Source organism: Parus major, chromosome 7 (assembly GCF_001522545.3).
Source record: "Parus major isolate Abel chromosome 7, Parus_major1.1, whole genome shotgun sequence".
In the NCBI taxonomy this organism is placed as follows: Eukaryota; Metazoa; Chordata; class Aves; order Passeriformes; family Paridae; genus Parus; species Parus major.
The window spans coordinates 6921731-6948891 of NC_031776.1; the positions used below are offsets into that span (position 1 = coordinate 6921731).

At 39.3% G+C, this 27161-nt stretch overlaps 1 protein-coding gene across 1 annotated transcript in view; it reads left to right on the top strand.

Moving 5' to 3' along the window:
• Positions 1-27161, top strand: part of COL3A1 (collagen type III alpha 1 chain) — a 48456-nt gene that overhangs the window by 11327 nt on the left and 9968 nt on the right. Inside the window, exons 2-35 of the mRNA XM_015635293.3 lie at positions 6501-6706; positions 8306-8344; positions 8901-9017; positions 10623-10694; positions 13858-13923; positions 14503-14556; positions 14769-14822; positions 15562-15615; positions 15773-15826; positions 16175-16228; positions 16696-16740; positions 16922-16975; positions 17564-17608; positions 18326-18379; positions 18678-18776; positions 18887-18931; positions 19049-19147; positions 19907-19960; positions 20095-20202; positions 21369-21422; positions 21546-21644; positions 22166-22219; positions 22561-22659; positions 22813-22866; positions 22979-23032; positions 23561-23614; positions 23978-24031; positions 24245-24289; positions 24376-24474; positions 24562-24669; positions 25193-25246; positions 26211-26264; positions 26349-26402; positions 26978-27031. Coding sequence (XP_015490779.1) covers positions 6501-6706; positions 8306-8344; positions 8901-9017; positions 10623-10694; positions 13858-13923; positions 14503-14556; positions 14769-14822; positions 15562-15615; positions 15773-15826; positions 16175-16228; positions 16696-16740; positions 16922-16975; positions 17564-17608; positions 18326-18379; positions 18678-18776; positions 18887-18931; positions 19049-19147; positions 19907-19960; positions 20095-20202; positions 21369-21422; positions 21546-21644; positions 22166-22219; positions 22561-22659; positions 22813-22866; positions 22979-23032; positions 23561-23614; positions 23978-24031; positions 24245-24289; positions 24376-24474; positions 24562-24669; positions 25193-25246; positions 26211-26264; positions 26349-26402; positions 26978-27031 — 2363 coding nt within the window. The remainder of the gene's footprint in view (positions 1-6500; positions 6707-8305; positions 8345-8900; positions 9018-10622; positions 10695-13857; positions 13924-14502; positions 14557-14768; positions 14823-15561; positions 15616-15772; positions 15827-16174; positions 16229-16695; positions 16741-16921; positions 16976-17563; positions 17609-18325; positions 18380-18677; positions 18777-18886; positions 18932-19048; positions 19148-19906; positions 19961-20094; positions 20203-21368; positions 21423-21545; positions 21645-22165; positions 22220-22560; positions 22660-22812; positions 22867-22978; positions 23033-23560; positions 23615-23977; positions 24032-24244; positions 24290-24375; positions 24475-24561; positions 24670-25192; positions 25247-26210; positions 26265-26348; positions 26403-26977; positions 27032-27161) is intronic.

Consider the following 27161-nt stretch of genomic DNA (forward strand, 5'->3'; position numbering starts at 1 on the left):
GCAGGGGAAACAGAGGCCTTTTGTGTTTTACTTGGTAACAAATATGCTTAGGATATGTTCTAATCCTGATATTTCTAAAACTTTTTAAAGGCTGCAGAAAGGTTGTGGCATTTGTAGCATATGAAGATGAATGAAGGGAACAAGGAATGAGTTGTTTAAAATGCAAGCACTTGTTTGTACCAGTGCAGGAAGGCTATTTTCTTATTTATTTTGTAATCTAACATACAGACTGGGTGGGTCTTGGAGCAAGGACAGTTTGGCTATGTGACACAAGGATCCTTTACCTGAGGATCCAGATTCTTCTGTACATTGCCAATGAAACAGCACGTGACTCCATCCTGCAACACCTCTGACAGAGAAGTACAGTATTATGCTTAACCAGAATCCTTTTAAGCAGCTTTCTTTTTCTTACTCTACAACTGAGAAAAGGGAAAAACTGGGACTGGCACAGCACTCTTCAAACTCCAACTTTCTTGGCAGACAAGCATCCCTAGAAGTAAGAAAGCTTTGGTTTCATTCTGAAAGCACAGGCTGTAGCTGTCCTTTCTGGTGTGAGACTTGGGAAATCTGAACTATTCATTTATGCTCCTTTTCCATTCCACCTGATAGCAGTACTTCCTTCTACAGTTCACAGAGCACAAAAGGATTTTTAAGGTAGACCCACTCTGGTTCTTCACAGTCTGCATTTAAGTGTTTAATGATTAGAGGTTTCATTACCTCCAATAACATGTGGACAAGCCTTACAAAATGTTACATCAGTACCATTAAACCTGAAAATATCCTAATAGGTATAGATACCTAAACTGGCCCTTCTGTCCTCATGCACTGTGTGAAATTGATTCAATTAATTAGCTGTTTAAGACAATTCCAGCTGAGAGGATGTTTGAAGGCCTTGCTGTTGGAAAAAACCCAACGTGTTAAACCATTTCTTTTCCTTTTTCCCCACCTCTTTTCCTGACTCCTGTGACCCAGACAGGATTTGAGCCCTTCTGTGTACTCAGCACTGACCCAACATGCCAACAAACCAGGCCATCCCTGCTCCTCCAGCCAATTCATTCATTATGAGAGTCCACTTGTTTCCATTACTAATGATGGGATGGAACGAGTGTGTTTGGGTTTCTTATAAACATCATCATAATACCAGACAGGGAGGCCAAACCATTTGCCTCGAGGTAGACGCTGTGGCATTCTTTTCTGCTCAGGAAATGGAAAGCAGCATTGCTGCACATGCTGGGGTGGATTCCTCCACCTACTCTGGTAAGGGAGAATGATAGTGTTCCTATTGAAAATAGCACAGCTCCCTTCTAATTCATCCTTTGCTTAAACAATGTATCTGACAGCGCTGGGATATGCAGTCAACAGATGTATTTACTACAGGAGAAATGCAAAACAATTTTTGAAGTACTCATCCTGTAAAGCAAATGATCAAAACTAGGTCAGGGTGAGGATGCACAGATTTTGTACATTTAAAAAAATAAAACAAATTCTTAACTTCATCAGGCTTTGGATTCTGTCAGAGGCAAGGCCTTCTTCATCTCAGTGCTTTAGCCTTTACCAGATCCACTTTAGATACAACAGAAGTTGTTTGTTTGACTCACTGTGTTTGTGATCAGATTCTCACAGACCGAAGCTCCTCCGTTTTGCTTCCCAGGCCATCATCAGGCAGCTGCTGGAGGATCGTGAGTCACCCTGTGTGGACTATTGCCCTCTCTGAAGCAGAACCAGACAAGTTCAAGATGTTTTTTCATTTCTAACCCTTTAGTCACATCTCTGTAAATGGGATATGTGAGTCTGCTACTAATGCAATAGCTGGACATTGGCTTTGTCCAAAGTGGAAAAGCCTGTGGTTTTTGAGGATACTATTAGGAAATTTTTTCCTTTTGCCATAAAGTTGTGGTTAAGTCACGATCATGGTGCTTGCACAAATGCAAAGCCAAAACCAACTACAGAGCAGGTCAGATTCTCATGTGATAACAGATCCTCTTCACTTCACTGGGATTGGGATTATGTCTCATATGACATCTGTCATCTTTCAGGCCATATGACACTGGCCACCTTGTTTTCCCTTGCACACATTTGGGCTCTTCTATCTGCCCCACTTGCAGGTCCTTTGGAACTAAATTGTGATTTTCCTTTCAGCTTTCACTAGTGGTCTGCTTATGGACAGCTTCCAGTCTTCCTAGAATGGGAAATAATTCAAAACCAGCATACAAAAAATATTGTCTTGCTTTTTTTTTATTCACTATTTAGGCTAGCCAAGGGAAGCGCTACACACAGCAAAACCTATAACAATATGAGTGCTCTGTAAACAGTATAATTTCAAATTAATTCAGGCTTTTGAGTATTAAACTTTTTTAACAGTGCACTAGAGATGGACAGGGCTTCCAACAAAGCATTGCAGTAAGGGCCACCTCACAGAAGTGAAGTGCTATTTAGCCATCATATAGGGCTTTGGGAGGAAAAATAAGATTGTGCATTGTTATAGGCAAATACTGTTTGGTTCTAATATTTCTTAAATCTCAGGCTAATGGGTATGTTTAGGAATCAATAAGAAAAGCTGGCTAAGGCAAGTATGTGGCTGTTATTCCACAAGTCTAGAAGCAGACAAGTCAGCTTTTTTATAACCTCATTATTCCTATATGTTACCCGCCAGTGCTTTAGCACAAATCAGCTTTCCAAAGGATTTTGGAGCTAATAGTTAATCTTTTTGAGCAATGCAAAATGCATTATGTCATAACATGCTGACACACAGATCTACATCTGAGCACAGAGGAGGTGTCTTTAACACCCTAAGTCTTCCCAGATGTAAGTTTCCTTTGGAAATCTATTTAGTACTTTCTTTCTGCCAAAGGCCACAGCAGTTTTCATTGCTGCTCTCCCAGCTTATTTCTTAATTCATTTAACAATGTCCAGAAAGTTAGAAGCAAATATGAAAGTCAATATGTCCATATGTCTTCAAATTTTTGCTGTCTCCCTGTTAAATGATGCCATCTACTGTAGCATAACTGAATGACAAGCTTGGAAAAATGCAGAGAAATCTCCTTTAATTCCTTATTAATGTAAAATTATCAGTCTGACATATTTTGAATTTCCACATTTTTTATTGATACTGTTGAATAATAAATGGCAGTTGAGTATCAGCAATATGAAAAAATGGGCACTGAGGAAAGAGTCTGCTTCTGTCTTTAAAACAGAATAATTTCTATCTAGCAGTGCAAAAACAGGGGAAAGATGGCCTTTTTCTGTCCTCATTGGAGCTGTCCTCTTTGCTGTAAGGCAGTGAGATCACATCTCTGAAAATAACCAGACAACAAAACAAATCAATGAAAAAGAAGAATGATGAAAAAATTGACATATGAAGGTTCAAATCCTTGGATATGAATTTCCTAGTAAATAAGGACCTTGTTGTGTTAAACACACAGTTAAAAAAATATGTGGTTTTAAAAGGCTAAAAAAGTGATACTAGGAGCTGAAGGTCAGAATATTACAACTAATCAAACACATCTTTTGGGTATAGAAAAGTGGGTATGCTTTGCATCTCTTTATATGTGTATGCAATTCATATTACAAGTGCAAACAGTAACAATATTAAATTCTTTTAGGTCCATACAATGGTATTTTTATTTAACAATTACAACTTGCCCTATAAAGAAGTAATTTCTCCCCTTCCTTATTATGTTTACAAATGAAAAGGGCATTTTAACATGTGGAGCTGGTAGGTGCTCAAGCAGAGTGACAGCTGAGCAGTTCACTGCCCTGGGTGACATGGATGTGTGCCCATCCATGCTCTCCAGGGTGCATCCAACCATTCCTTCAGGATGGATTACAAGCTCTAACCTCCCCTGCAGCTTTGCTGAGGTTCTGCCTCCCACAGCACACGGCTTTCGAGGGCTTCACATGTGCAATGAGCCACTCTGAGGTTTGGTATTTCTCCTGAGTCACTACAGAGGCTATAAAGATTTCATTCATAATCCCTCACTTCTATGTTTCAGCCTTCTTGTTTGTCAGGAAACATTTGTCACTAGCCTTGTCAAGACTGGGCAGCCTGTTTTTTTCCCTAAGTGTCCACAGCTAGATCCTGGTTTGTGAAAAGGAGGAAAATTCTCCCTTGCAGAGACAGTCAGCACCTAGCTAAGCAGAGAATCAGCTTGTTTACCTGGGATCCACAGATATGGTTCTATGGGGTGAGAACTGGGAAGCCAAGCAACAGTTTTAGAAACTAGTTTTAGCTTGTCAGAATAAGGAAGGATGTCTAGACCCTCTGCAAAGGCACACATTGTTAGGTAGTGTCCTTTGAAGCAACATCCTCTGATGCCATAACCCTGTGACATGTGGGTGTGGGGAAGAGGCTGTCCTGGAAATGAGCAGTTCTTATCCATCTCTCTTGTGCAGAATATGAAGGTTCTAGAGAGGCCCAAAAGGGCCAGAAAAGGAAAATGTGAGCTTCTAAGTGACAGAGAACATCTGAGAGTGAGTTTTCATATGCCATTGGAAGGTTTTCAATTTTAAGATTTTTTTGTTGTCAAAGAAAGGTAAAATACTAGATTCCAGCTTGATATCAGGCAAAGAAAAAGATATTGGCTTGAAAATGTCTGGAAAGTGTTTTTGAAGCTTTGTTACTCTAATCAAGATAGTGGTCAAAACTCTTAACCATAAGGAGTGCCAGCCTTAACAAATCAACATTTTCCTGTTTGCTTCTTTTATAATTAAAGTGCAAAAATAACTTAAGATGGTGTGCATGGACATGGACAGCCTGTAGTAGGATTGAAACTGGGAAAAGAAACCCTCCTGTCCCATGGAGTGCTGAGGCCCAAGATCTGCACTCCAGCTCTCCCCGCAGGGAACCATGACTGAATTCCCCATTGCCCTTCCAGAGCTCTGAATTTCATGGGAGAAATAGAGGAAAATGTCAGGTTAATACAACCAAGAAAAAGCAGCTGAGTGAGAAAGTGGAAAGGGAAAGGGAGCAGAGGCAAACTAAGCTCAGCTGAGCACATGGCAATAAAGGGGAACTGCTCAGGTACAAAATAAAAGAGGATTTTCTGAAGATGGAGAGGGAAGTTACATGTTATGGGAAAAGGTGAAATGCAGAGGAAGCATGAGAAGAGAGGAAACACATCTAAGTGTGCACATTGCCAAAGAGCATTGGTGTGGAATGGGAACACCCACCCACAAATACAGACAGGAAGAAAAAGAAACTAAAGAGACCAGGGTGCTGATGCAGTGGTGGAAAGATTAAAAAGAGAGATTAAAGATGCAGGGACAAAAAAAAGGAGACTGCATAATCCATAGGAAGGAACTGAAATAAATTTGGGTTGAGTCTCATACTAGGTAATTGTGGCCATTACAATTTGATGATATTCAGAAATTTCTGCCTGGAGCAAGTGGCAATTTTAATGTCAGAGATTTGAATTATATCTTTTGTCATTTTGTTTTTCTTTTTGAAGGGTGGTGTATAGTAGGTAATTTACCCTTGTATTTAAGTTTAAGAATGATGTAGGCACAAAAATAGCTCTTCTTCCAGAATGTTGTTTATATAAACTGAATTATTTTTAATTATCCATGAAAGAAAATCTTATTATATTATTCATGACATTCCCTGATACTTATGTTTGCAATCTAAGACTTCTAATAACATCTACAAAACTTAAATTGAGCTTGTAAAACTCAGATGCTCTTAGTGTTATTTTATATTGGGTTCTTAAATGCCCTGGCTTTTTTGATCATGTTTTTCTAAGAAAATACCAACCCCAAATTTAATGTGTCAAGGCAGTTTTTGTCAGCCTTTTCATATTCATAGTCTATAATAAGTTTGATCAGCAAAACATCTGTTGGAAGGAATTCACAAAGCCAGGGCATTTAAGAACATTACATGAATATTACAGATGAGTGATGTTTTTTCTGAAAAAAAGACACTTGTAACATTTGAGCAGGCCAGCTGATACAATAATTGCAAACCACTTGGGCAATTAACGTGAACGTTCTTTCAGATCTGTCACATACAATGGCTTTCAAAAAACTCTTTGAAACCCCTTGGTGGCAGCTATTACTGCAAGATGCTGGAGACAGGAGCTGATGCTGGACAGATGGTTTATTCCACATCCATGTGCAAGTGCTTGTGCTGGCACGTGGGGCCAGTGGCACTCTTGCTGGAGAGCTTTGTCGCCTTTACTCTTTAACTGCAGCAGAGAATTTGATTGCTAATTAGACAGTAACTCAGTCTGACACTAAAATTACTCAGGATGGAAGATTATCAGAGATTTAATTGGGCTTTGGCTCAGCTCCGGGAGGTTTCCATTGATGTCTGTTTATAGACCCAGAGCAGACTCTGCAATTAATATAACAGATCCCCCCAGTGCCTGAGGAGCAGCATTTAGCCTTTTACTTCACACACATGAACCAGAAAACTAGACAAACTATCCAACAGTTTTCACTTTACTCATTTGTAATTTGGAAAACACATTTGAAACAACATCCAACACAATTTTGTCTCTTTCCAGTCACGGGATGTACCCATCTTGGGCAGGCTTATGCTGACAGGGATGTTTGGAAACCAGAGCCATGCCAAATCTGCGTGTGCGACTCAGGATCTGTTCTCTGCGATGACATCATCTGTGATGACCAGGAGCTGGACTGCCCCAACCCAGAGATTCCTTTTGGAGAGTGCTGTCCAGTTTGTCCACAAACAACAACGCCACCTCCAAGAGTAAGTTTATTCTCACTGCTCTTTCTTTGGTGTTGCTGCCTTCTTGATGCATGTCAACCTCAGTTCACTTTGGCTTAGATGCTCTTAAATGCTTTTCTTTTCAGTGCCACTTTCTGAATTTAGGCAAATACTTAGGATGGACAATGCAGCTGACAATATTAAGTCTTCCAGCTCAGTTTTATGTAGAGAACAGGCATCAAAATAGTAGAAATGGAGAGAGGGAAGCAACTAGCTGTTACATTTTTCATTGTATGGAAAAGCATAGGAATAATGTAAAGAGCTTACTTTTTACTTCACACTCAGTCCATATCTATGAAAATAATGCCAACACAGAGTCAAAGAAAATTAGAGGAGTTTCCTAGCATCTCTGAGTCTGCATTTCTTATTAACTCAATTCTACATCATCACAGAGTGGATTTCCTTTTGCAGGCTTATTGCTGACCTAATGCTCTGTAAAGGAAAGGTGATTATACTGTATATACATAATTAATCTCCATCTTTTTATAGACACCAACATTATATAAACCAGTTGCAGCAACTTAGCCTCAGGAAAATCAAGAATGTTAGTACATGCCAAGCCCCCTGCCTAAGTGTTTCAGTGAGTGAGCCAGTTGTACTGAGCTTTCAGCCTACCTGAACATTTCACCAGTGTTAAAGATCCATGAGGTTCTGTTAAAACACCTAGGTTGCCACAGAGACATTGAAGATCCTTATCTAGAAAATAAGAGAGCAAAAGAGATGTGAGGAAGAGATAGAAGATGTGTTTCTGCAGCCCTACAACACATCTGTTTACACATGGAATGCCACACACAGATACGTCACCTAGTCTTATTTGCACCTCACTAGCAGTACTCCACTGCTTCCAGGATCCCCTGAGCTGTTTCACTGAATATGTTGAGAGGTGGAAATGAGTGGTATAGACAGGCATGCCAGAGATTTAAGTGCACCTCCTCTTGTGTTTAGAGACTCCTCTGTTCTGGGGCTCCTGTTAATGAAGAACATGTGACATATTCCCCCAGCCTCTCTCTTTGGTGCAGGAGTTTGGTCAGGCCATTGGAAGCTGTTTTGATGACCTTGGGTGGTGTGTAAGCAAATGCCATGTTGAAAGATCCAAGATCATTTCAGCTGAATATTCTTTGCTACTGGTAGCAGCTGAACACAAAAATTGAGCATCCAGGTAGTAACATGTAACTGAATTACTAATTGAAAAATAAATAAATTGGAGCAGTAGATCTGAGAATTTCAAATTAGCTCATCAGACTTCACATGCTGGAGTGAGAAGGATACAAGAAAAGTGTCATAGCATTCCACACTGGACTTCTGTCCCCATTGCACTCAATAGCAAAGCTGTACTGACTGTATTAGTGCCATGTTTTTTTCTCCAGGGAAGGTGTAATTCTATGGATGATCCAAGCAAGAGTAGATTGACTGACCAAAAACCCTACTGCTTTTAAATATACTGAATAAGCATTAATGGAACACGTGAAAAAACTATATTCAAATGTTTAAGCATTTAATTCTTGTTTATGTGTGCATTTTTTTTGTTTTATTTTGATTATCTTTTTTTAATTTAATTACCTTTCCTTTTTTTTTTTGTAGACTCCTGGAGTAGTCAGCCGAGGCCCCAAAGGAGACCCTGTAAGTGCAGCTTTTTTTTCCCCCCCCAAGGAAACTAACAAAATCAAAACCCCCTTCCTCTAGTGCTATATATCCCATTCAAGCTGCCAAGATATCCTGCTTTCATTGATGTCTGAACTGTCTGCAGCAGGACTGTACCATATAGTTATTCTGAAGTAGAACTTTTAGCTTCAACAACACTCTCAAAAATTTAAACTGCAAGAACACAGTTTAGTCCAACTGTATCACATTTGTTATGTTTTATTTCTTTACAGAAGGAGAAAAAATATCTTTAAGACTCCACTAACAGTAATAATTTCAGATTCAGGAACTGAACTGCTAAATATTTCTGATGTGTTTGATTAGATATCAGATGTAAAAAGTTTTCAGCAACCAAGTGTTCCCAGATGTGAATTTTGCCTGTCTTCCCTGAATGTTTGGTTATGGCTTTGTTTAGGAGAGGTTTTCCACCACAGTCACACAGACTTTGTTATGAATGGAGAGCTTTGTCCCTCAATGTCCTTGCAGCTGGAGGCAAGTGACAGCAGCTATATCTGCTCTGTTTGTGTCTTTGCAGGGTTCTCCTGGAATTCCAGGCAGAAATGGTCCCCCTGGCCCACCAGGACAGCCAGGGAGCCCTGGAGCTCCTGGGCCCCCTGGAATCTGCCAGTCGTGTCCCAGTATAAGTGGAGGTGTAAGTAATTGTTATGTTCAGCTTCTACCTTGCTGCTCAGAGCCATGCAAAGCAATGCTGCAGGCAGCTGTCCCTTGCACCTTCCCAGTGCTTTGCTTTTGGTGGCATCCATCCCATTTGTGCCTTTGGAAAACAGAGTTGGGTGGTAGGTGGGGTTTTGCTGTTGTTTTGGGGGTTTGTCCATAAAATCTCTGGAGCACAACTAAATCTCTGCCTTACCTTAATTTTAAAACTTTTGGGGCCAGATCTGCTGAAGGATTTAGATAACTCAGAAATAATATGATCAGAAAGAGTGTGATGGAGGATTTCCTCCTAAGTTTAATGATTAGGGAAGTCTCCTACTTTCCTATATTCCAGCAGTTCATGTTTAATAACAGAACATTCCAATGAGGCTGGACTGAAGCACCGCTCCTCTGCTCACAGGGAAGGGCCATGCAAGTATCTCTTTGTCACGGTGCCTCTTCATTTCTGGCTCACTGGATGCTGAAGTCATTTCAGAAGAGCTGGGCACAGACAGAAAGAGAGCTGATTGTAGCTAAAGTTTATCAGCACTGAGCCCCAGGCAGTGGTTTGTTACGAGATGACATTGTCATCCCTGCAGGCCACCAAGCACAGATTTACTAGATGGGACTTCTTTAGCACAAAGCTGATAAAAATTGTATGTTAAAACAATTGCTACTTTTGAATACAGGCCACTGATTATAACTTCCATATATGCTTCCCACTCCTAGGTAAGCCAGAAACTGAGTAAAGATGTCTCATTTTTATTTATTTATGAGAGGGATTGCCTCTGCAGGACTGAGCTCTGGATCTGTTAACCAGTCCCAGTGACACTGGTTTGGGGTTTGGATAGGTAAACACAGAAAACAGGCTGAATTAGTCTCCCATTCCAACACTGTATCAAAGATGTGCTGTTGGATCCTGACAGGAGGGCTGGTATCAGGAGCACAGGAGTCTTGCACCTGGTCAGTGCAGGAGCTGGATCCACAATGGTTTGGGAGAGCAGGCAGAGCACTGCATGTGTTCAACACTTCCTGCTCAACCACCTGTGGGCCAATAATGCATCACTGCAGTAATGCCACATCATTTGACTGTCTCCTCATGTGAAAGGAGCCATCCAATAGGCTCAGGTAAAAAAAGACAGGAAAATTATAAGAATAATAAACAATTGTGTTCTTTAATGCAACAGAAAATATTTCATTAACTTTCTTGTGTGACAAGTCCAACAGAAAAGACACAGAGAAAATGGGGAAAAAAGCTATGAAGGAGTCAAACCAAAGTAAAAGGAGAGAAAAAGATAATTTTATGGTTCAGCTGAGGCCCAGCTGTCAAGAAGAAAAATGGATGTGCCCAGCCTAGGAAGCTGATGTCACCATGACCTCAGAAAGAAGACATTGGCTGGGCTTCTCTTATGTAAATATATGGCAGCTACATGTCAAGCTAGTACTACTCAGCAGATACAAATGAGTTAGTTAGTTCTATGCATTTGCCATACCATTGTAAGAAAATAATTACTTGGTTTGTAGCAATCACATTTTTTTCTTTTCTTTTCCTTTCCTTTTTTTCTTTTTTTTTTTTTTCTTTTTTTCTCTATTTCTTTTGCAGAGTTTCTCTCCACAGTATGACTCCTATGATGTGAAGGCAGGTGGAGCTGGTCTCGGGTACCCACAAGCCATTGTAAGATGATAAAGCTTTTTTTCTCTCCTTTCTTCTTTTTAAAGAACATATTTTCCACTCATAGATTATACCTTGGATGTGTGTGTATCCTGATTTTAATTTAAATTTTCATTTAATTATTGTTGAATGTGATGTAAGACACCAGTTTGTACAGCAATACTATTCTAGAAAGTAGTTATAGGTCATCTAGATTTTTTATTTTTCACTTCTTTTCTTCAGTTTCTTACCTTCCTTTTCTTAATCTCTGTCTGTGATTCACATTCTTATACTACCTAAACATTTTTCCCAGTCTCATGTGCATTCTTCATGTGCCTGATATTTTTTCACTAATTTCTTCCCTTCCTTTTAATAATGTTTACCTCTCCCACTGCCTTTAATCGTCCTTCACCCATTCAGTATCATTTGTATTTACTATGATATTCCATACATGCTAACTTTTTCACAATTCAAACTTGCCTGATAATAAGTGAATAAACCCTTCTTATAAACTTCATTCATGCCAAAACTCAAAATATTTTCACTTTTTCTTTTTAAAATTGTCATTACCATTTTTTTACCCACAGCTACTCAGACTGTGTGCTAAGTATGCTGTATCTGCCTGCTAGACCTGGTCCAAGATTTTCAGATTTTTAAATGAGAAAAAACATGGACTGCCCCAAAGAGTTATACTTGAGCTATGCTTCATGTGTAATATAAATCTGAATGTTGCACCTCATAGTTCTCCTTTTAGGCCCTGGGATTTAGAGACATTCAACATGAAGTGTTGTTGATTCAGACAATCTGCTACAGAGAGGGTGTGGTGAATTGCTGCTATTGGAAATTGGCTGTGCTTCATTGAACATAATCATTCTTTTCAGCCCAATTCTGCATACTATGGTTTGGGTATCACATCTTGTAGCTTATCAAGGCAGCTGGGAGGGAGGGAAGGAAGGAAGGAGGGATCATCTTGTGAAATAAGGTTTGCTAATTACAACAGCTCTTTTTCCTGAAATATAGTCATCATTTTCTCACCTTTAATTTAATCTGTTTATTTCTGCCTCCTTCATTTGCTAATATGATCATACATGCATTTGTCTTCTTCAATTATCCATTTTTCTCCTTCTTTATTCATTTATTTGGATTCACTCCTCACAGTTTTCTCCTACAGCTGTCATATCATCTCCATTCTGCTACATGATGTCTTAATATGGGATGTGCTGAACCAGGCAGATAACTGAGACACCTTCAGATAACAACTATGGTTAACTACCCTCTATTTTGGCTTTTTCTCTGGAAGTGATTAGTGATTTCTTGTGCTCTGACTCCTGGACTGAGGTTAAAAAACCCCATCAAAATACATTATTGAGCACCCTAAAACATCTTCAGGGTTGTCTGTATATTTTCAGGTCATAAGGGCTTTTATATTGCATCATAACATATGTGACCTCAAAGTAAGTACCAGCAGTTACAGGCAGATATGGCTGAAATCACTAGAGCTAAGTAATATTTATAATTTGCATTACATAGACTAATTTCTTTATTATTTTATAAATTTATCAATTTTCAATGTAAATATTACTAATGAATAAATATCCAAAATAATTTGCAATATTAGCAAAACAATAAAATATGGTACCAACATTGGCCATGTGTGGTTACCATGCCTGCTGTTTCCTCAGTCTCACACATCTCTCCATTGCTGCATTCCCATGCCTTTACACCACTTGTAGACTGATTTTGTGCTTTACATCACAGTTTCTCTTCACTTGCCCTTGTAACCTCCACATATTGTCTTTGTCTCTTTCCACCAGTGCACATTCTCTAACTGGAGGATGTTCATCTGTTCAAAGTCTGGAGATTCTAGCAGCAAGCACACCCCTAACTATCAGTTTATCTCCTCAATTTGAAAAAAACTTGTGTAACTTGAAAAAAAAATCTCATTTGTTTATAGCCATATGTCTAATTGATTGATTGCTACTGATGAGTTGATGGCTTTAATTCTGGTTGGATCTATAGGTACCTTATACCGAATCACTTCTAATAATTAACAGGGACTGCTCATTGTATTCACATATCAGAGGCAACCCCATTTTCCAAACTCACAGCTCTGCCTCTTGCTGCACTTCTCATCCAGAAAATAGCAAATATTAAAATGGCTCACTTTTTTAGAAAAAAGGCAACTGTGAATTAATATTATTTATTTTTGTAGTATAGTGGTGTACTGTCCTACATATGCCACTATATTACAGCAATACTGATAATCCTCTATTATAAAAATTAGGTTCATAAAATTGTAATACATGACCTTTTCTGACACAATATCACAATATCCCATGAAACACATTATGTGCAACATCAACTATGGAATATTCTGCCACTACTGCAGCACACAGTGATCCTCATATCATCCAGATATGTGATTCTTTAGGCTATAGGAAACATGTGAAGAGTTTAATTTAACAAAAGCTTTTTTTAAAGAAGCCCCTACAGCTGCAGCAAACCACTGTGCTAACTTTTAAATGTTTTCTGTCTTGCAGTACCAAATGCTTTTGTGGTTGTTGCTACAACAAGTAGAAATATTGAGGTTTTGGTTAGTCCAGACTTCATTTCTTTCTTATGGCTTAGTACTGTTAAAGTTCAGAAAAGATTTCACAGGTGAAAATGTTTGTCTTACTGACAACAAAAGTATAGCCTTAATTCAGTGCATCTCTAGGTCATTGGGAATCTCTAGTGTTGGGCTAACTGAGCTCAGTTACATGGCAGAGAAACTGACACTTGTTTATTCTGTCTAACAAATTCAGTTCTGCTTCCTATTCTTCCCCTTCAGGCAGCTGAAAAGCAGAGTTCTGAGCATCCCTCTGGGATCTAGAGAAGGGCAACAGTGACAGAAAAATTAAAAGCTGCAGCTCTGAAAATACCCTGGGACTAGGTTAGCCAAGCCTGCAAGGAGCAACCCAGTGAAGCCTTTTCTGAAGGGACAACTAGACAATGTATTTCTTCAGCACTGTGTCAATGTACTGCTGCTTCCTTTTTACTGCACCAAGTGCAGGTCACCAAGGATTTTTATCTGAACTAATTATGTAAAATTTATTTCACAGTTATTGATGACTATTGCAACTCTAGTAAGCTTTATAGCTATATTACATTAATGTAACTACTTTTTTTTTTTTAATCTGCTCTATAGAGTGGCTTTCCAGGACCCCCTGGCCCCAGTGGCCCCCCTGGCCCACCTGGTCATGCAGGTCCCCCTGTAAGTAACAGTAATCTTTTTGTAATCATCTTGTATTCTTTTATGAGGTCCTCCTTTTCTCTGTCATAAATATTAAGTACCTTTCCAACAGATTAATCTGGATACTATGAAGAATTTTATGCATAAATGTCATCTTGGGCTGTAGCATCACCAAAACTCAAGAGCTGAGATCAATTCACTGTGCTGGATTAAATCATTGTGTACTCCTTGAGATCTCCGCAAGTCCGTGGGGTGTCAGCTAACATTATTTGAAGACATGCCATTGCCTGACATCAATGACATTCCCAAATGTCTTATCCATACAAAATTTTAACAGGAGATAAAGGAAAGTGGGATGCACATTCAGTGAACATACCAAGGGTCTGAGTTTTTCAACATCCATCTCCTTTTAGAGGAGCAGGTTAATTCTGTTTTCATGGAGACATTTTCTACCTAGTTCTGGTAATTTCACCTTTGGTCATTTGTTAACTGATCTGACTACAGTTTTCCTTACAATTATGAGATTATAAAATATAACACCACTATGAAATGGTGCATGTACTTGTTCACATCTTAACTGAGTTTTTTGCTGCATTCCAGGGCTCTGCTGGATACCAGGGCTCCCCTGGAGAACCAGGACAACCTGGCCCTCCCGTATGTATCATTCAGTATCACTGTGTATGTTAAAGACATGACCTTAAAAGCATGAATCTCTGTCACTGCTGCAGTGGATGGAAAATTTCCAGTTTATCCTAGTTGTTTATTATGATGCATGTCAAATGTACAAGTATTTATGATGCATTCTTAGTTTGAAAAAGACTTAATATTTGTTATTATTGTAGTTAATATTAATTACTTTTCTACAGGGACCTCCAGGCCCTGTTGGAATGATAGGCCCAGTTGGTCCACCAGGAAAAGATGTAAGTTCACTATTATTCATCCAGTTATTAGTAAATATGAAGAAAAAAAAGTTCATTAAGTTGTAAGACAACAGACCACATTGATACTATTGCATTTGAGTATTTTTAACATCTCCTGATTTCTCCATTTGACAACATGACTTTAGCAAAGTAAATTTGGCTTACATAAGGTCTGTCTATTCCCTAAAAGGTCTAATTTTAGCAGGCAATTTGATTGATTTAAAAAAACCCAACCAACATAAGCATGAATCATACTGTTTATTTGGTGCAAAATAAACCAGTTATAAAGAAAATCAGACAGTAGTGTTAGCTTTCTGCTCCCTTAAGATCTTATTATGGGACTTACAGCCATTGACACCATTGTCTGTGTCACAGCTGTGAGTGCTGAACAGCTGAAGTACAAGGCAAGGCACAAACATCTACAGCTTCTGTCCATTTTGAGTGTTTTACTAAGAAAAATAAGTTTTCTGGGATCATCTCTTGCTAAAGGTTGTCTTTAAGTAACTTAGAAATTAACTAGAACCTTGTTAGAAGCTGAGTTTATAAATTCTGGCAGTTGTTTTCCAGAAGGCAGTGGCAGAGTGAACTGTCACCCTGAGAGGATTTGCAAAAGCACCACTGTCTTTGGTGGAAATTTCACCTGCTTATGCCAACTCACCTTGTTCTACCACAACTGGTTCTTTGCCAGTAAGCCAAGTAATAACAAAACACTACAAATAAAATTATTTTCTTTCAACAGGGAGAACCAGGAAGACCAGGCAGGAATGGAGACCGTGGAATCCCTGGGTTACCGGTATGGAAAAACCTCCAGTAATAATGCTCTTCTAATCATAGGTTTTATTTTCCCATATCAAGTTAGTCAAGTGAACAAGACACACAGTGAACATTGGCTTGTGCCCTTAATAAAATAAGTATATGGTTTACTAATCTTTCTATATTTATGTATCTAGGGTCACAAGGGACACCCTGGAATGCCTGGGATGCCTGGGATGAAAGGCCAGCGAGTAAGTATTGAGTATATTGATTATAGCTGGGTCTGTTACTCTCCTTGAATTATGGTGTTGCACAGTTGTGATCTTTCAGTCATCATTTGCAAAGCTGAATCATAGAAGTAAAGTTAATTATTGCACAATGTAATCTGAACTTCCATAACAAAGATTCAAGTTTATTCTGGGTACCTCAGTTGTAGAGCTCCATCCTTAATGCCAAAAAGGTTCCAACAGCTGATAGCACTCAATATTGAAAATAAGCCCCTTTCGGGGAGTTAATATTTTTCCAAAAGGAACCAAGTTGGTTTTTTTTCAGAATGCAGGAGGAATACAATTCACAGATATGGTTTTATTTTCCCACAGGGTTTTGATGGAAAAGATGGTGCCAAAGGTGACAGTGGTGCTCCTGGTCCAAAGGTAAAAATTTAGAGTGTCATCTTTCTAGGTAGAGTAATGACCCTGATTATTTGTTCTAGAGCTGTGCTTTGCATCTTAAACAATTATTAAAATACACTGAGCATTAAAGAAACCCATTTAATATCTCCATGAAAAGAATATGAAGCATTCCAAAGGAGTTAGATATTCTGAACCACATCATGTCCCAGTTTTCCAGCCATAACAAAGATGAGATCCCAAAATGAAAGGACATGTCTCAGTCATCTGACTTCCTTGCATAGCATTTTAAAAGCTGCATCTTTGTGATTTTTATTTCCTGTTTAATTTTTAATTTGACACTTGTTTAGACTTCTGAGAACACAGTTCATGCTGAGGACACCCAGCACCCCAAAGGAAGTGATAACAAATTGGGCTTTCTTCTCTGTGTCTTCCACTTTAAACCAAAAAATGTTCTCACCAAAGTTCATTTTGTTTTCTCTCCATAACAGGGTGAAACTGGTCTTCCTGGAGTAAATGGAGCACCGGGCCAACCGGTAAATATGTGCATCCTGGAGTGTTTGAATGTTAGCTGAGTTGTTCCTCATTCTTTTAACTGTAATTACTCCACCACATTCAGTGGACAATAGTGAGTTACACAAATAAGAGCAATGTCTCTTTGCTCAGCCATCTTATTTTAGAAGCCATTTAACAGATCCCTTTTGACATGATTTCTAGGGACCAAGAGGTCCAGCTGGAGAAAGAGGAAGACCTGGGAATCCTGGTGGCCCTGTAAGTAATTGCAGACATTGTTCTCATCCAGAGGCAGCACATATTTGGATTCAATAAATTGAGAATTCCCTACTTCCTTAAAGCAGTTGTAGTGCAAAGGAGTAAAAAACTATAGCATCAGTAGAAATCTCACATGAAAACTTTTCAGTCCCCAATTAAAGATGCAACACTTCTAACCCACAACATGTTCACCATCTTATTTCCTGTTTCACTTTTTAAAATCATTACACATTGAGGAAGAGTTCAGTGTTCCAGCATAAGCTCAGGCAAAGAGAATCAGAGAGGAAGATCTTACTTATTCACACAGACAATGCTTTGTAGTTGTTGTTTCCTTATGAAATTTAATAAAAATGTGTTTTTACATCTTCCTATCTCAGCACAAGTCACATAAAGTGTTGGATATTCCTTCACAAAATATTCAGTTAATTTTTACTTCAGAATTTCTTCTTTAAGGAATCATTGGGTCTTAGTCAACTGAGTAGGAAAGTACAGACACAAAAATATGGTCTCTGAGTCATGGGCATGAAAGGAAGTGGTTTCTGTGTCCAGGGTTGTGCTCTTTACCCAACACTTCTCTTCTTCCTGTAGGGTGCCCACGGCAAAGACGGATCTCCAGGAGCAGCAGGCCCACCTGTAAGACAGCTGTGACTTTCAGTATTTGTATAGCTTTAGTCTGATTACTTCTAGCTGATGTTCTGCAGTGCCAGCAAACCTGAAATTGGGATGCACTTGTTCAAGAATGAGCATTTTATTTCACTGTATTTCATAACTGTGTTGGTTAATATACTTAAAGGACACAGTGCAACAGGAGAGCTTTAACACTGTAAATCAGGAAATGCAAAAATTCAAACCCAGATTATTCTCAGAGAACTTATAGATGGATAGAATTGCTACACTTCATGAAGATCAAATTTTGAATGATCTTATGAAATAAATAATTTAGCTGTCTGGAGTTGGCAACCCCTTTTCTTTCCCATCTGCCTAGAAACCTGAGCACATCCACTTGTGTGTAACAGCTATATTGGCTTTCTTTTCTCCTTCTTTTTTTATAATTAGAACAAATTTTGGAAGTTTTTTTATAACTTAATCTCCTTAATGATAGATTTCATTGTTTTAAATTTAAAGCACAGAAATTCAGCTAAGCATGTAAAAGTCAGGGTAACTAAGATGTAGGTGTGATATTTTAGGACTAGCCAAATTTCATCTTTTACAGCATGATTTGTATTTGCTATTTTCCAGGTGTTTCCTTACTCAGAGAAAAATCCCAGAATCAGACTCTCTTTTTAAACTTAAGATTAATTCCATATGGCTTTTACTTTTTACATTAATAGTACTTCTTCCACTTTTCAGGGTCCCCCAGGTCCCCCTGGAACCGCAGGATTTCCAGGCTCTCCAGGTTTTAAGGTACTCAGCTAAAGACACATAACTGCATGGGATTTGGTCCTTTCTCTAGTTACACACATTATGTCACTCTACATCATTATTTTATGAGCTCTCCTTTTCCTGGCTGCTATTACACTGTTTGCAAGCCTAGAACAGACATGCTGCCCATATGCAGCATGAGACAAACCTGATTCTCATCATCTTCATGAATGCTCACAACAAAACACCATTAAGTGGTAGAAACCATTAGTTTAATGCTGATTGCCCTGGAGATGACTAAAATGCCTTCAGTTTCTCCTTTTACTGGTTTTTTCCATAGGGTGAAGCTGGTCCTCCTGGTCCTGCCGGTGTTAGTGGTAGTCCTGGAGAGAGAGGAGAACCTGGTCCTCAGGGTCATGCTGGGCCACCTGGGCCTCAGGTACATCAATAAGACTTGATTCCTGAGAGGTCCTCTTCACAGAGCCCTAGGAGTCCTTTGTTCTGCTCCTGGGTTAGCAGTGTTGGTTACTCAGATATTTATTTTTGCAGGGCCCTCCTGGAAGAGCTGGAAGCCCTGGCAACAAGGGTGAAATGGTGAGTACTTTTCACATCACTGCCATTGCTGCGCTGTGTTTGGTGAGGGTCACGGTTTGGACTGGGTGGAGTCCACCAATGCCATTCTCTCTTTATCTCTGTTCTCTCTCTCTCCAGGGACCATCTGGTATTCCTGGTGCTCCTGGGCTGCCAGGAGGCCGTGGTCTTCCAGGTCCTCCAGGTGCAAGTGGAAATCCTGGGGCGAAAGGCAGTCCGGTGAGTTACTAATGGTATTTACACTGGGTGTACAAACAAATGTGGTGGAAGTAAGCCTGATACCATTAAAAAAAACCCATTGATCTTCTCCTATTCACTTGAAATGGTCTAATAAATTATTTTATAATGAAAATGGGCGATTATTTTTATAAAGATATAACATATTTTGTTTCATACATATAGGTATTGTTATATATAATGATAATACGTCAATATGTTAATAATACCTAATTGCTTTCCTAAATTATCTACCAATTCAGATGCTGCTTGTTTAAATTGGCTGCATCAGACAAAATCTGTTGTTTTACAATCCTATTTTCATCTGTTTTAATTCCCAAGGGCTGAGTCCACAGCCCACTAAACCCCATAGGTTGTATGGTTTTACGCTGTCACTTACCCAGCAAGCCCTTTTCTTACAGCCTTACATCACATGTAGCTCTTTGTCAGAGAAATTATTCAGGGACTTTAAACAAATGACTCAATGATGTCTGAAATAGCTCAGGAACAGACATAAAATTTTACTCAATGGTGTTTAAGATTGTATCACTTCTTTCCTTTACTGGATTTTCAAGGAGTCCCACGACTTCCACTTACAGGTTCAGCCAGTGCATGCTGATTCCTTTCAAGAATGTTAAATAAAAAAAAAGGAGTCAGTTTTTGAAATATCATGTCTACTTCCTAGTATTTCAGTACGTCGAGTAGCTCTAGAATGATGCCCAGTAGCAACCCATAATTTAAATGGGATTTTGTACTTTTTAGGGAGACCCTGGTAAGGATGGTGCAAAAGGAGAGCCAGGACCAAAAGGTGAACGTGTAAGTGATTGCAGAATGTGTCCACAGACTTCTTTCAAGGAAGTCTGAACCCTGAATCATTCCCCATACGAAACCTGTTTGGTTCTTTTGGAGACTTCTAATCCACTGATGGGCTTGGTTTCTGTTGTTGCCAGGGTGAAAATGGCACCCCAGGTGCTCCTGGGCCACCTGGTGAGGAAGGGAAAAGAGGTGCAAATGGTGAACCCGGGCAGAACGGAGTACCTGGTACCCCTGGAGAAAGGGTGAGCTGTGGTACACAACCTTTTGAGCTAACACAGAGACAGAAAATTCCACAGTTCAAAACACTTCCAGGAGAAATTTGGCTCCATATATCTTCTCAGCAAATTCCAGATAAAGAACTGGGTTACAAAACTGGGGAGAATTCTTATCTAGCTTCTCCTCTGAATTGCAGCTCTTGGATCTAACTCAGCTGGAAATAAAGTAATTTATTTCCATTTTTGATATAGAAGCAGTAGTGGTCATATATCTGGAAGTTTTACCAAAAGATTTTTGCTGAGAAGCAAAAGTACATAAACTATGAGAGTTACAAGGAGAAAAAAAAAATAATCAAAATTTCAAAATTACTTCTCAGTTAACAAAAAGAAACAAAAGAATTTCTGCTCTGGGAAGTGAAATTAATGTAAATTCTTCTACATTCAAGATATGTATTTATGTCAACATCTCTATTGTTAATACATCTCAATATCAATAGCAGTAATATTGTCAAGATGACTTCTATGTTATAATATTTCAGCTGCAAATGGGTTTTTTGGCTAGCATATTAAATAATTTTCAAAAAAATTAATAATTCTCAGAGTGGAATCCATTAATTCTTTTATTGAACAAAATAAATAGCAACATCATTACAAATGTTAGATTTCTTTTCCCATCAGAAACAAAGGAAATTGTGCTGATCTATTTGTAAGTCCTAACTTAATAATTGATTGCAATATTTGCTGAAGCTATGAGGAAACCAAAGATGCATAATGAACTAATTAATCATACTAAACATATAAAGGGGGCTGCAAAACGAAATTTATTATTCAAATTTCTTTTATAAAGACAGTAGTAAATATAAGTATTAAAACAATACAGTAGAGCTCTTCAAATCTCAGTATTGAATTAGAGGAAAATAATTGCTCAATACTGAATGTGATTTTTTGGTTTTTTATAGTATTTAGAAAACTCATAAATAAAGGAGGACACACTATAATTTCAACAAGAGCACTGCAATCAAAGACAAAATGCTCTGCAGTCCTTACTACAGTAGTGAAATGCCTCTATATTTTTTTTTCCTGATTTATTTTCATAATGATAAGTCTAATGGTGAATAGTTTTGAAGAAAACCCAGTTGCTATTACCTGTGTCATACTGCCTATGAAGCATAGTTTGTTCTTTTATCTGGCAGGGCTCCCCTGGCTTCCGTGGCTTACCCGGTAGCAATGGACTTCCAGGAGAAAAGGTATAAATCTTCCTCCAGAAAAGTCCTCCAAACTTTTGGAGAATCCGTGTGAGTTTGGATGGACAGTTTCAGATTCGAGGTGATGCTGATTCCTTTGCTGTGAATCTCCACATCTCTCTCCAGGGTCCTGCAGGAGAGCGTGGCAGCCCAGGTCCCCCTGGCCCCAGCGGACCGGCAGGAGAGCGTGGGCAAGACGGAGGCCCAGGTCTTCCTGGAATGAGAGTAAGATAGGACATCCCCAAGAAAATGGGATAAACTCTGTTAGAGATGACTCATCTGAGCTGATACAGTAGAGGAGTCCAATTAGAAATCCTTCCTGTGAGCTCCTTTAGGCAGTAGTAGCATCCATTCATGGTGGGACAACCATGGAGAGGCACAGGGCACTCCCAGGACACTGCCACAATGGAGTCAGGAGGCTTTGGGGAGGCTCCCAGAGCATGCCAGGCCCTGCCAAGAGAAATGTCCTTAATATGAGTTAGCATTGGATGAGTTTCTGTATTAGCTCTCTACATTTCAGCAAATTCTAACATTAGGTATTTAGGGCTTTATTTAAATATGTTTATATTTCAATTATTATGTAAATAGAGTTAAATGTTTAAATAATTAATTTAGACATTAATTTAAGTAATTCTATATAAATAAGTATTATATTTTAGGCTTATTTGTAATTAAAGCAAATGAGCTGCTGGTCATGTATGTCTTAAACTGAAGTATAACACTCTTTTATTTCCTTCAATTTGCAGGGCTTGCCCGGAATTCCAGGAAGCCCTGGAAGTGATGGGAAACCTGGCCCTCCCGTATGTACATTGTGCAAATATTTTATCCTAGTCCTCCTGCTGACCCAGCCCTACCCTCATCCCACAGTATCCACATGACAGGTTGTTATCACAGCCAGATTAATTGTCTCCTCTCTGTTTGCTTTAACTACCAGAGCCCTTTTTATGCTGTATCATTGTAACAGCAGCCTGCAAACTCTGTCATTTCCTACTGTGTGAAATACAGAGTAGATGGGGCACAAGCTGCAATACAAAACCCACAATGAGTTTTGAAGTGTCTCAATGTTTGATGAGTCCTGGGGATTGCTTTATTTCACCTCACAGATGTCACAGATGCTTCCTTTCTTTTTTGCTTATCCCAGGGCAATCAGGGTGAATCTGGACGCTCTGGCCCACCTGGCCCTCCAGGCCCACGTGGCCAGCCAGGTGTGATGGGTTTCCCTGGTCCTAAGGGCAATGAGGTGAGTGGGATTTCTCCTCTTCTGTGCTGATGCTTGATGAGTCAAATGTTAAACTAAATTGCTCCATAGTGGTGTTATCTCATGCTGCTGCTTTAGACTATTGTCCACTGACCAGAAACAAATATTTCAAATGTGCTCTTTCTTTTTTGTAAGGGAGCACCAGGCAAGAATGGAGAAAGAGGCCCTGGTGGACCACCTGGACCACCTGTAAGTTTTGCTGATACTTAGTTTTATAATGGCACAATATTAAAAATAGCTTGATGAGTCTTACAAAAATGGTATCACTCTCTAACCATAGCCTAATTTTGTCTTTGAATAGGGTCTTGCTGGGAAGAATGGTGATGTTGGCCTTCCAGGTCCTCCAGGACCTACTGTAAGTGTGGTGGGCCCATCCAAGGCAATGATCAGGGGTCTGGTAGCTACAGACAGGCCCTGGGAATTTAGTGGAAGGGAAATATTTGTAATGATATAAAGAAACCTCTTTTTATGAAGACAAATAAAAGACCTCTTCTTTGGTTTTTTTAAAGTATTATTTTAATATTGAACAAATGTTCAAGACTTTGGTGGGAGAAACTTGAGTCAGATATACCTGGTGTAGATTGAAATGAAAAGTCAGTTCAGAGTCTTTTCAAGCAGAAGTGCATTGTTGCTCCCTTTAATGTTTGTGGCATTTCAAGCTCCTATCAAGTTAAAATGTGTCTGCTGGATCATATCTAAGAGTTGAAGTGAAAAGAGAAAATACCACAACACCAACATACATTAGTTTTTGAGCTTGCTCAGTGTCATCATCAGGTCACAATTAGGAGGCATAGATTAGAATTAGTGGTGTGGAAGTGTTTGTATGTGGGGAAGTGTTCTCAGGCAAGTTCATGGATTTTCTTCCTCATTTGTTTGATTCTAGGGTGCTTCTGGGGAGAGAGGAGAACCAGGAGCAGCAGGCCCACCTGGCCTCCAGGTGCTGTGTGTTTATTGCTTTCTGATTCTTCCTAATAGACTAACACAAATACACAAAATTAAAAAAAAAAATAAATATAAGCATCTGAACACTTACATTGGAGTGCCAGATACCATCATATTTTGAATATCATGGAATATAACAGATCAGCCACTTGAAAAAAGTTACTGCATCATAGATCATTGCAAACCAGGTGGTTAGCTGAGATTGTGTCACCTAAACCCTGTAGCTGTCAAATTGCCATCTTCTTCCTGAAGACTGGAATGAGCTGGGCACACATCTTCATGTCAAAACCAAAAATCTGGAGAATGGAAAATGCATAACTTATCTGTGTGACATGAGTAATTCTGTTTCTTCATATAGGGATTGCCTGGTGGACCAGGACCAGCTGGAGAGAATGGAAAGCCTGGAGAGCCAGTAAGTAGTAATTCCTTTTTTTTTTTAAGTAACAAAAAATTAATGAGGAGTTCTTCCTAAATTATATTTCCAAATTGAGACAGCTCTCAGCTCTCCTCAGAGCAGCAAAGCTTGATTTGGGGAATGACAGGGGAGGGAAATGGGATGGCAACCACAATGCAGATGTACTAAGTAAAGTTCATGGATAACTTACATTTATTTTCTCGTAACCAGGGGCCAAAAGGTGATATTGGAGGACCTGGATTCCCAGGCCCAAAGGTAAATAATAAAGCATATTTTGTTAATATAAATGAATTAACAAAATATGAGCCTGGAAACAAAGAATAATACATTTTTTATCACAGGGTGAAAATGGTATCCCAGGAGAACGTGGAGCACAAGGTCCTCCAGGACCTCCTGGAGCAAGAGGTGGACCGGGTCCTGCTGGCACAGAAGGTGCCAAGGTACCCACAGAATTTCTTCCTTTTCTGTTATTCTGTTACCATTTGTGTTAATTTTGTTTTTTCTAATTATTTTTTGTTACTCCTTAGGGTCCTCCTGGCCCACCTGGCCCCCCTGGAGGCACAGGACTGCCTGGCTTACAGGGAATGCCAGGAGAAAGAGGAGCTTCTGGAAGCCCTGGACCAAAAGGGGAGAGGGTAACACACACACACACACTTTTGATTTTATGCTAATTTAATGTTAGCATCCCACAAGGTGCTGGGTTTGTCCACCCCCTCACTTTGGCCTGATTTCAGAGGTGCAGATTGTGCAGTAGTACTCTTGATTTAGCAATGGGAGATGTGGATCCTAGATGTTGAAAAATATGGGGGTTTTCCCTCAGTTTAATACATGCTAGATATTTTGCTGCACTGGATCTCTTGGGGGATGTTGTCTTTGATGTTTTGGGAACATCAAACCAGTTCTAATGAATCTAATTAATGATGAGAATAGTTCATACCATGGGAAGACAATTCATCCAGGACTTAATTTTGAATCAATTTGGGTTTTTTTTCACATTAAAGAATGTAATGACTGATGCTGAATACTAGGCAAAATATCCCCAGTTTCATTAAGGAAATCTGGCTATTGACAGACCTTCAGTATGAGATCCTTCCCCCCCATTTCAGCTCATCTCATGATTCCTTTTTGCTCATGGTTTTTATGTCTTAAACTTCCTAGGGAGAACCTGGTGGTAAAGGTGCTGATGGCCTTCCTGGTGCAAGAGGAGAGAGAGTGAGTATTTAAACATTCCACAGTTTATCCATCAGCTTTACACAGCCAGCTCTTAGGACATCAGTAAACTCACAGTGAATAATACTATCTAGGACAGCTGAAGTTGTAATCTCATTGTGTTTCATTCCAGCAGTGCAAAATTGGGTTTGTAAACTAAATTAACCCTAATACTACTTTTTGTGATTGCCACTCTTTGGGTAAATGTAATGGAATTTTTTGGAGAAAGGTTGTAGTTGACTGGGACAAGGTTTTAGAGAGAAAGAAATCATATGAGAGAGAAAATCTACCTGACAGATGTTATAATGAATCACAAGAAGACGTCAATAGTAAATATTCTCATACAGAATACTCTTATGGGTTACTAAATATGATATATTTATACACCTATATCGCAAATACACTTAAAACAGATGCTTGAAATAGATACATCTATCAAATCACTACAGCAGGCAGTGTATACATGAAAGTAATGAGGGATGACAAATATGCAATTGCAGCTTGGTTGTGTTGGAAGAAATATATAAAATTTATTTCAGACCATAAGGTATACATTAAATTTTCAAGAAAGAAGTAAGTCAGGGAGCTAGTAAGGAGATGCTGAATTTGAGATGAAGAAATGTGGATCAGTTATCTATCTGAAAATTAGGGCAACAGGTCACTTTTATTGTATACCTATTTTATTGTAGACCTATTAATTTCAGGTGGTTTTGGATTAGGTTTGGATGGTGAGAAAAAGAAAGAATCATTCAGCTGGAGATCTCTCACACTGCAAAATGGTGTGATTTAAGAGCATCACTCCAAAACATGGTGTGCAAGTGCATTTGGCACTGTACACTTGCTTAATTTAAGTATCTTTGGCAGTCTGTTTACACTGAAACATAGCCACTACTGATCAAAACAGAGGAGTTAACATTGTCATATTTTGCTACAAAATACATCCTTTTCTAATTTTCCAATTGTTTAGGGCAATGTAGGTCCCATCGGTCCTCCTGGTCCTGCCGGCCCACCTGGAGATAAGGTAAAGCATCCTCATAATGGGGTTTGAACTGGAAAGAGTCCCAGGGGAAAACAAACACCCCGTGACCATCCTTGTTCCTTGCAGGGAGAGACTGGCCCAGCAGGTGCCCCTGGCCCGATGGGTTCCCGTGGAGGTCCTGTAAGTGACACAACTTTTCTTCCTGGATAACTTCACCGTGGCTCCTCTTGCCTGGTGTAGACATCAGTGCTGCACCAATGCATGGGGCTTGGGTTGTAAATAAACTCAGCACATTTAGCTTCTGTGGGCACTTGGGATTTATAAGGACTAAAGGCTTCAGAAAATCAGGGCTTTTAACACTGCAAAGGGGTCAGAAGGCAGGGCAAGGCAAGAGTGTGAGCAACAGTAATATCCATCTCGACTTAAGTAAACTTTTAGAAATACTCTTTCTTTTATTTATTTTTTTATATTTAACGTTTTGGGATCTCAGTTGAACACCATGGGTTGTGCTCAGTGTTTCTACTGGTGTAGCTGAGTTAAGTTTACCACATTTTAGATAATTATCAGATAATTCCTGAACAGTTTTGTTTAGCACTTTGGAGCAACCGTTGTTTTGGATCAGATGTTCGGGATTTTTCCTCCAAAGGCTAGTAAGACAAAGAAACTTCAGCAGCCTTACTTGTAGTATTCTCTAACTTTTAAAGTGAAGTTTATCTTTCTCATATCTTCCATTGCTGAGATGTGGTTTTCCACAGGGTGAACGAGGAGAACAAGGTCTTCCTGGGCCTGCTGGCTTCCCTGGAGCCCCAGTAAGTGTCCACATTACCCTTCCTGTACTCAGGCACACCTAGGGTGCCCTGGTTTCGTCCTTCCACTCCAGCACTGGTAGGGCAGTAGTGTTCAACTGCATTCACACTTAATTTAATATTTAAATTCCCT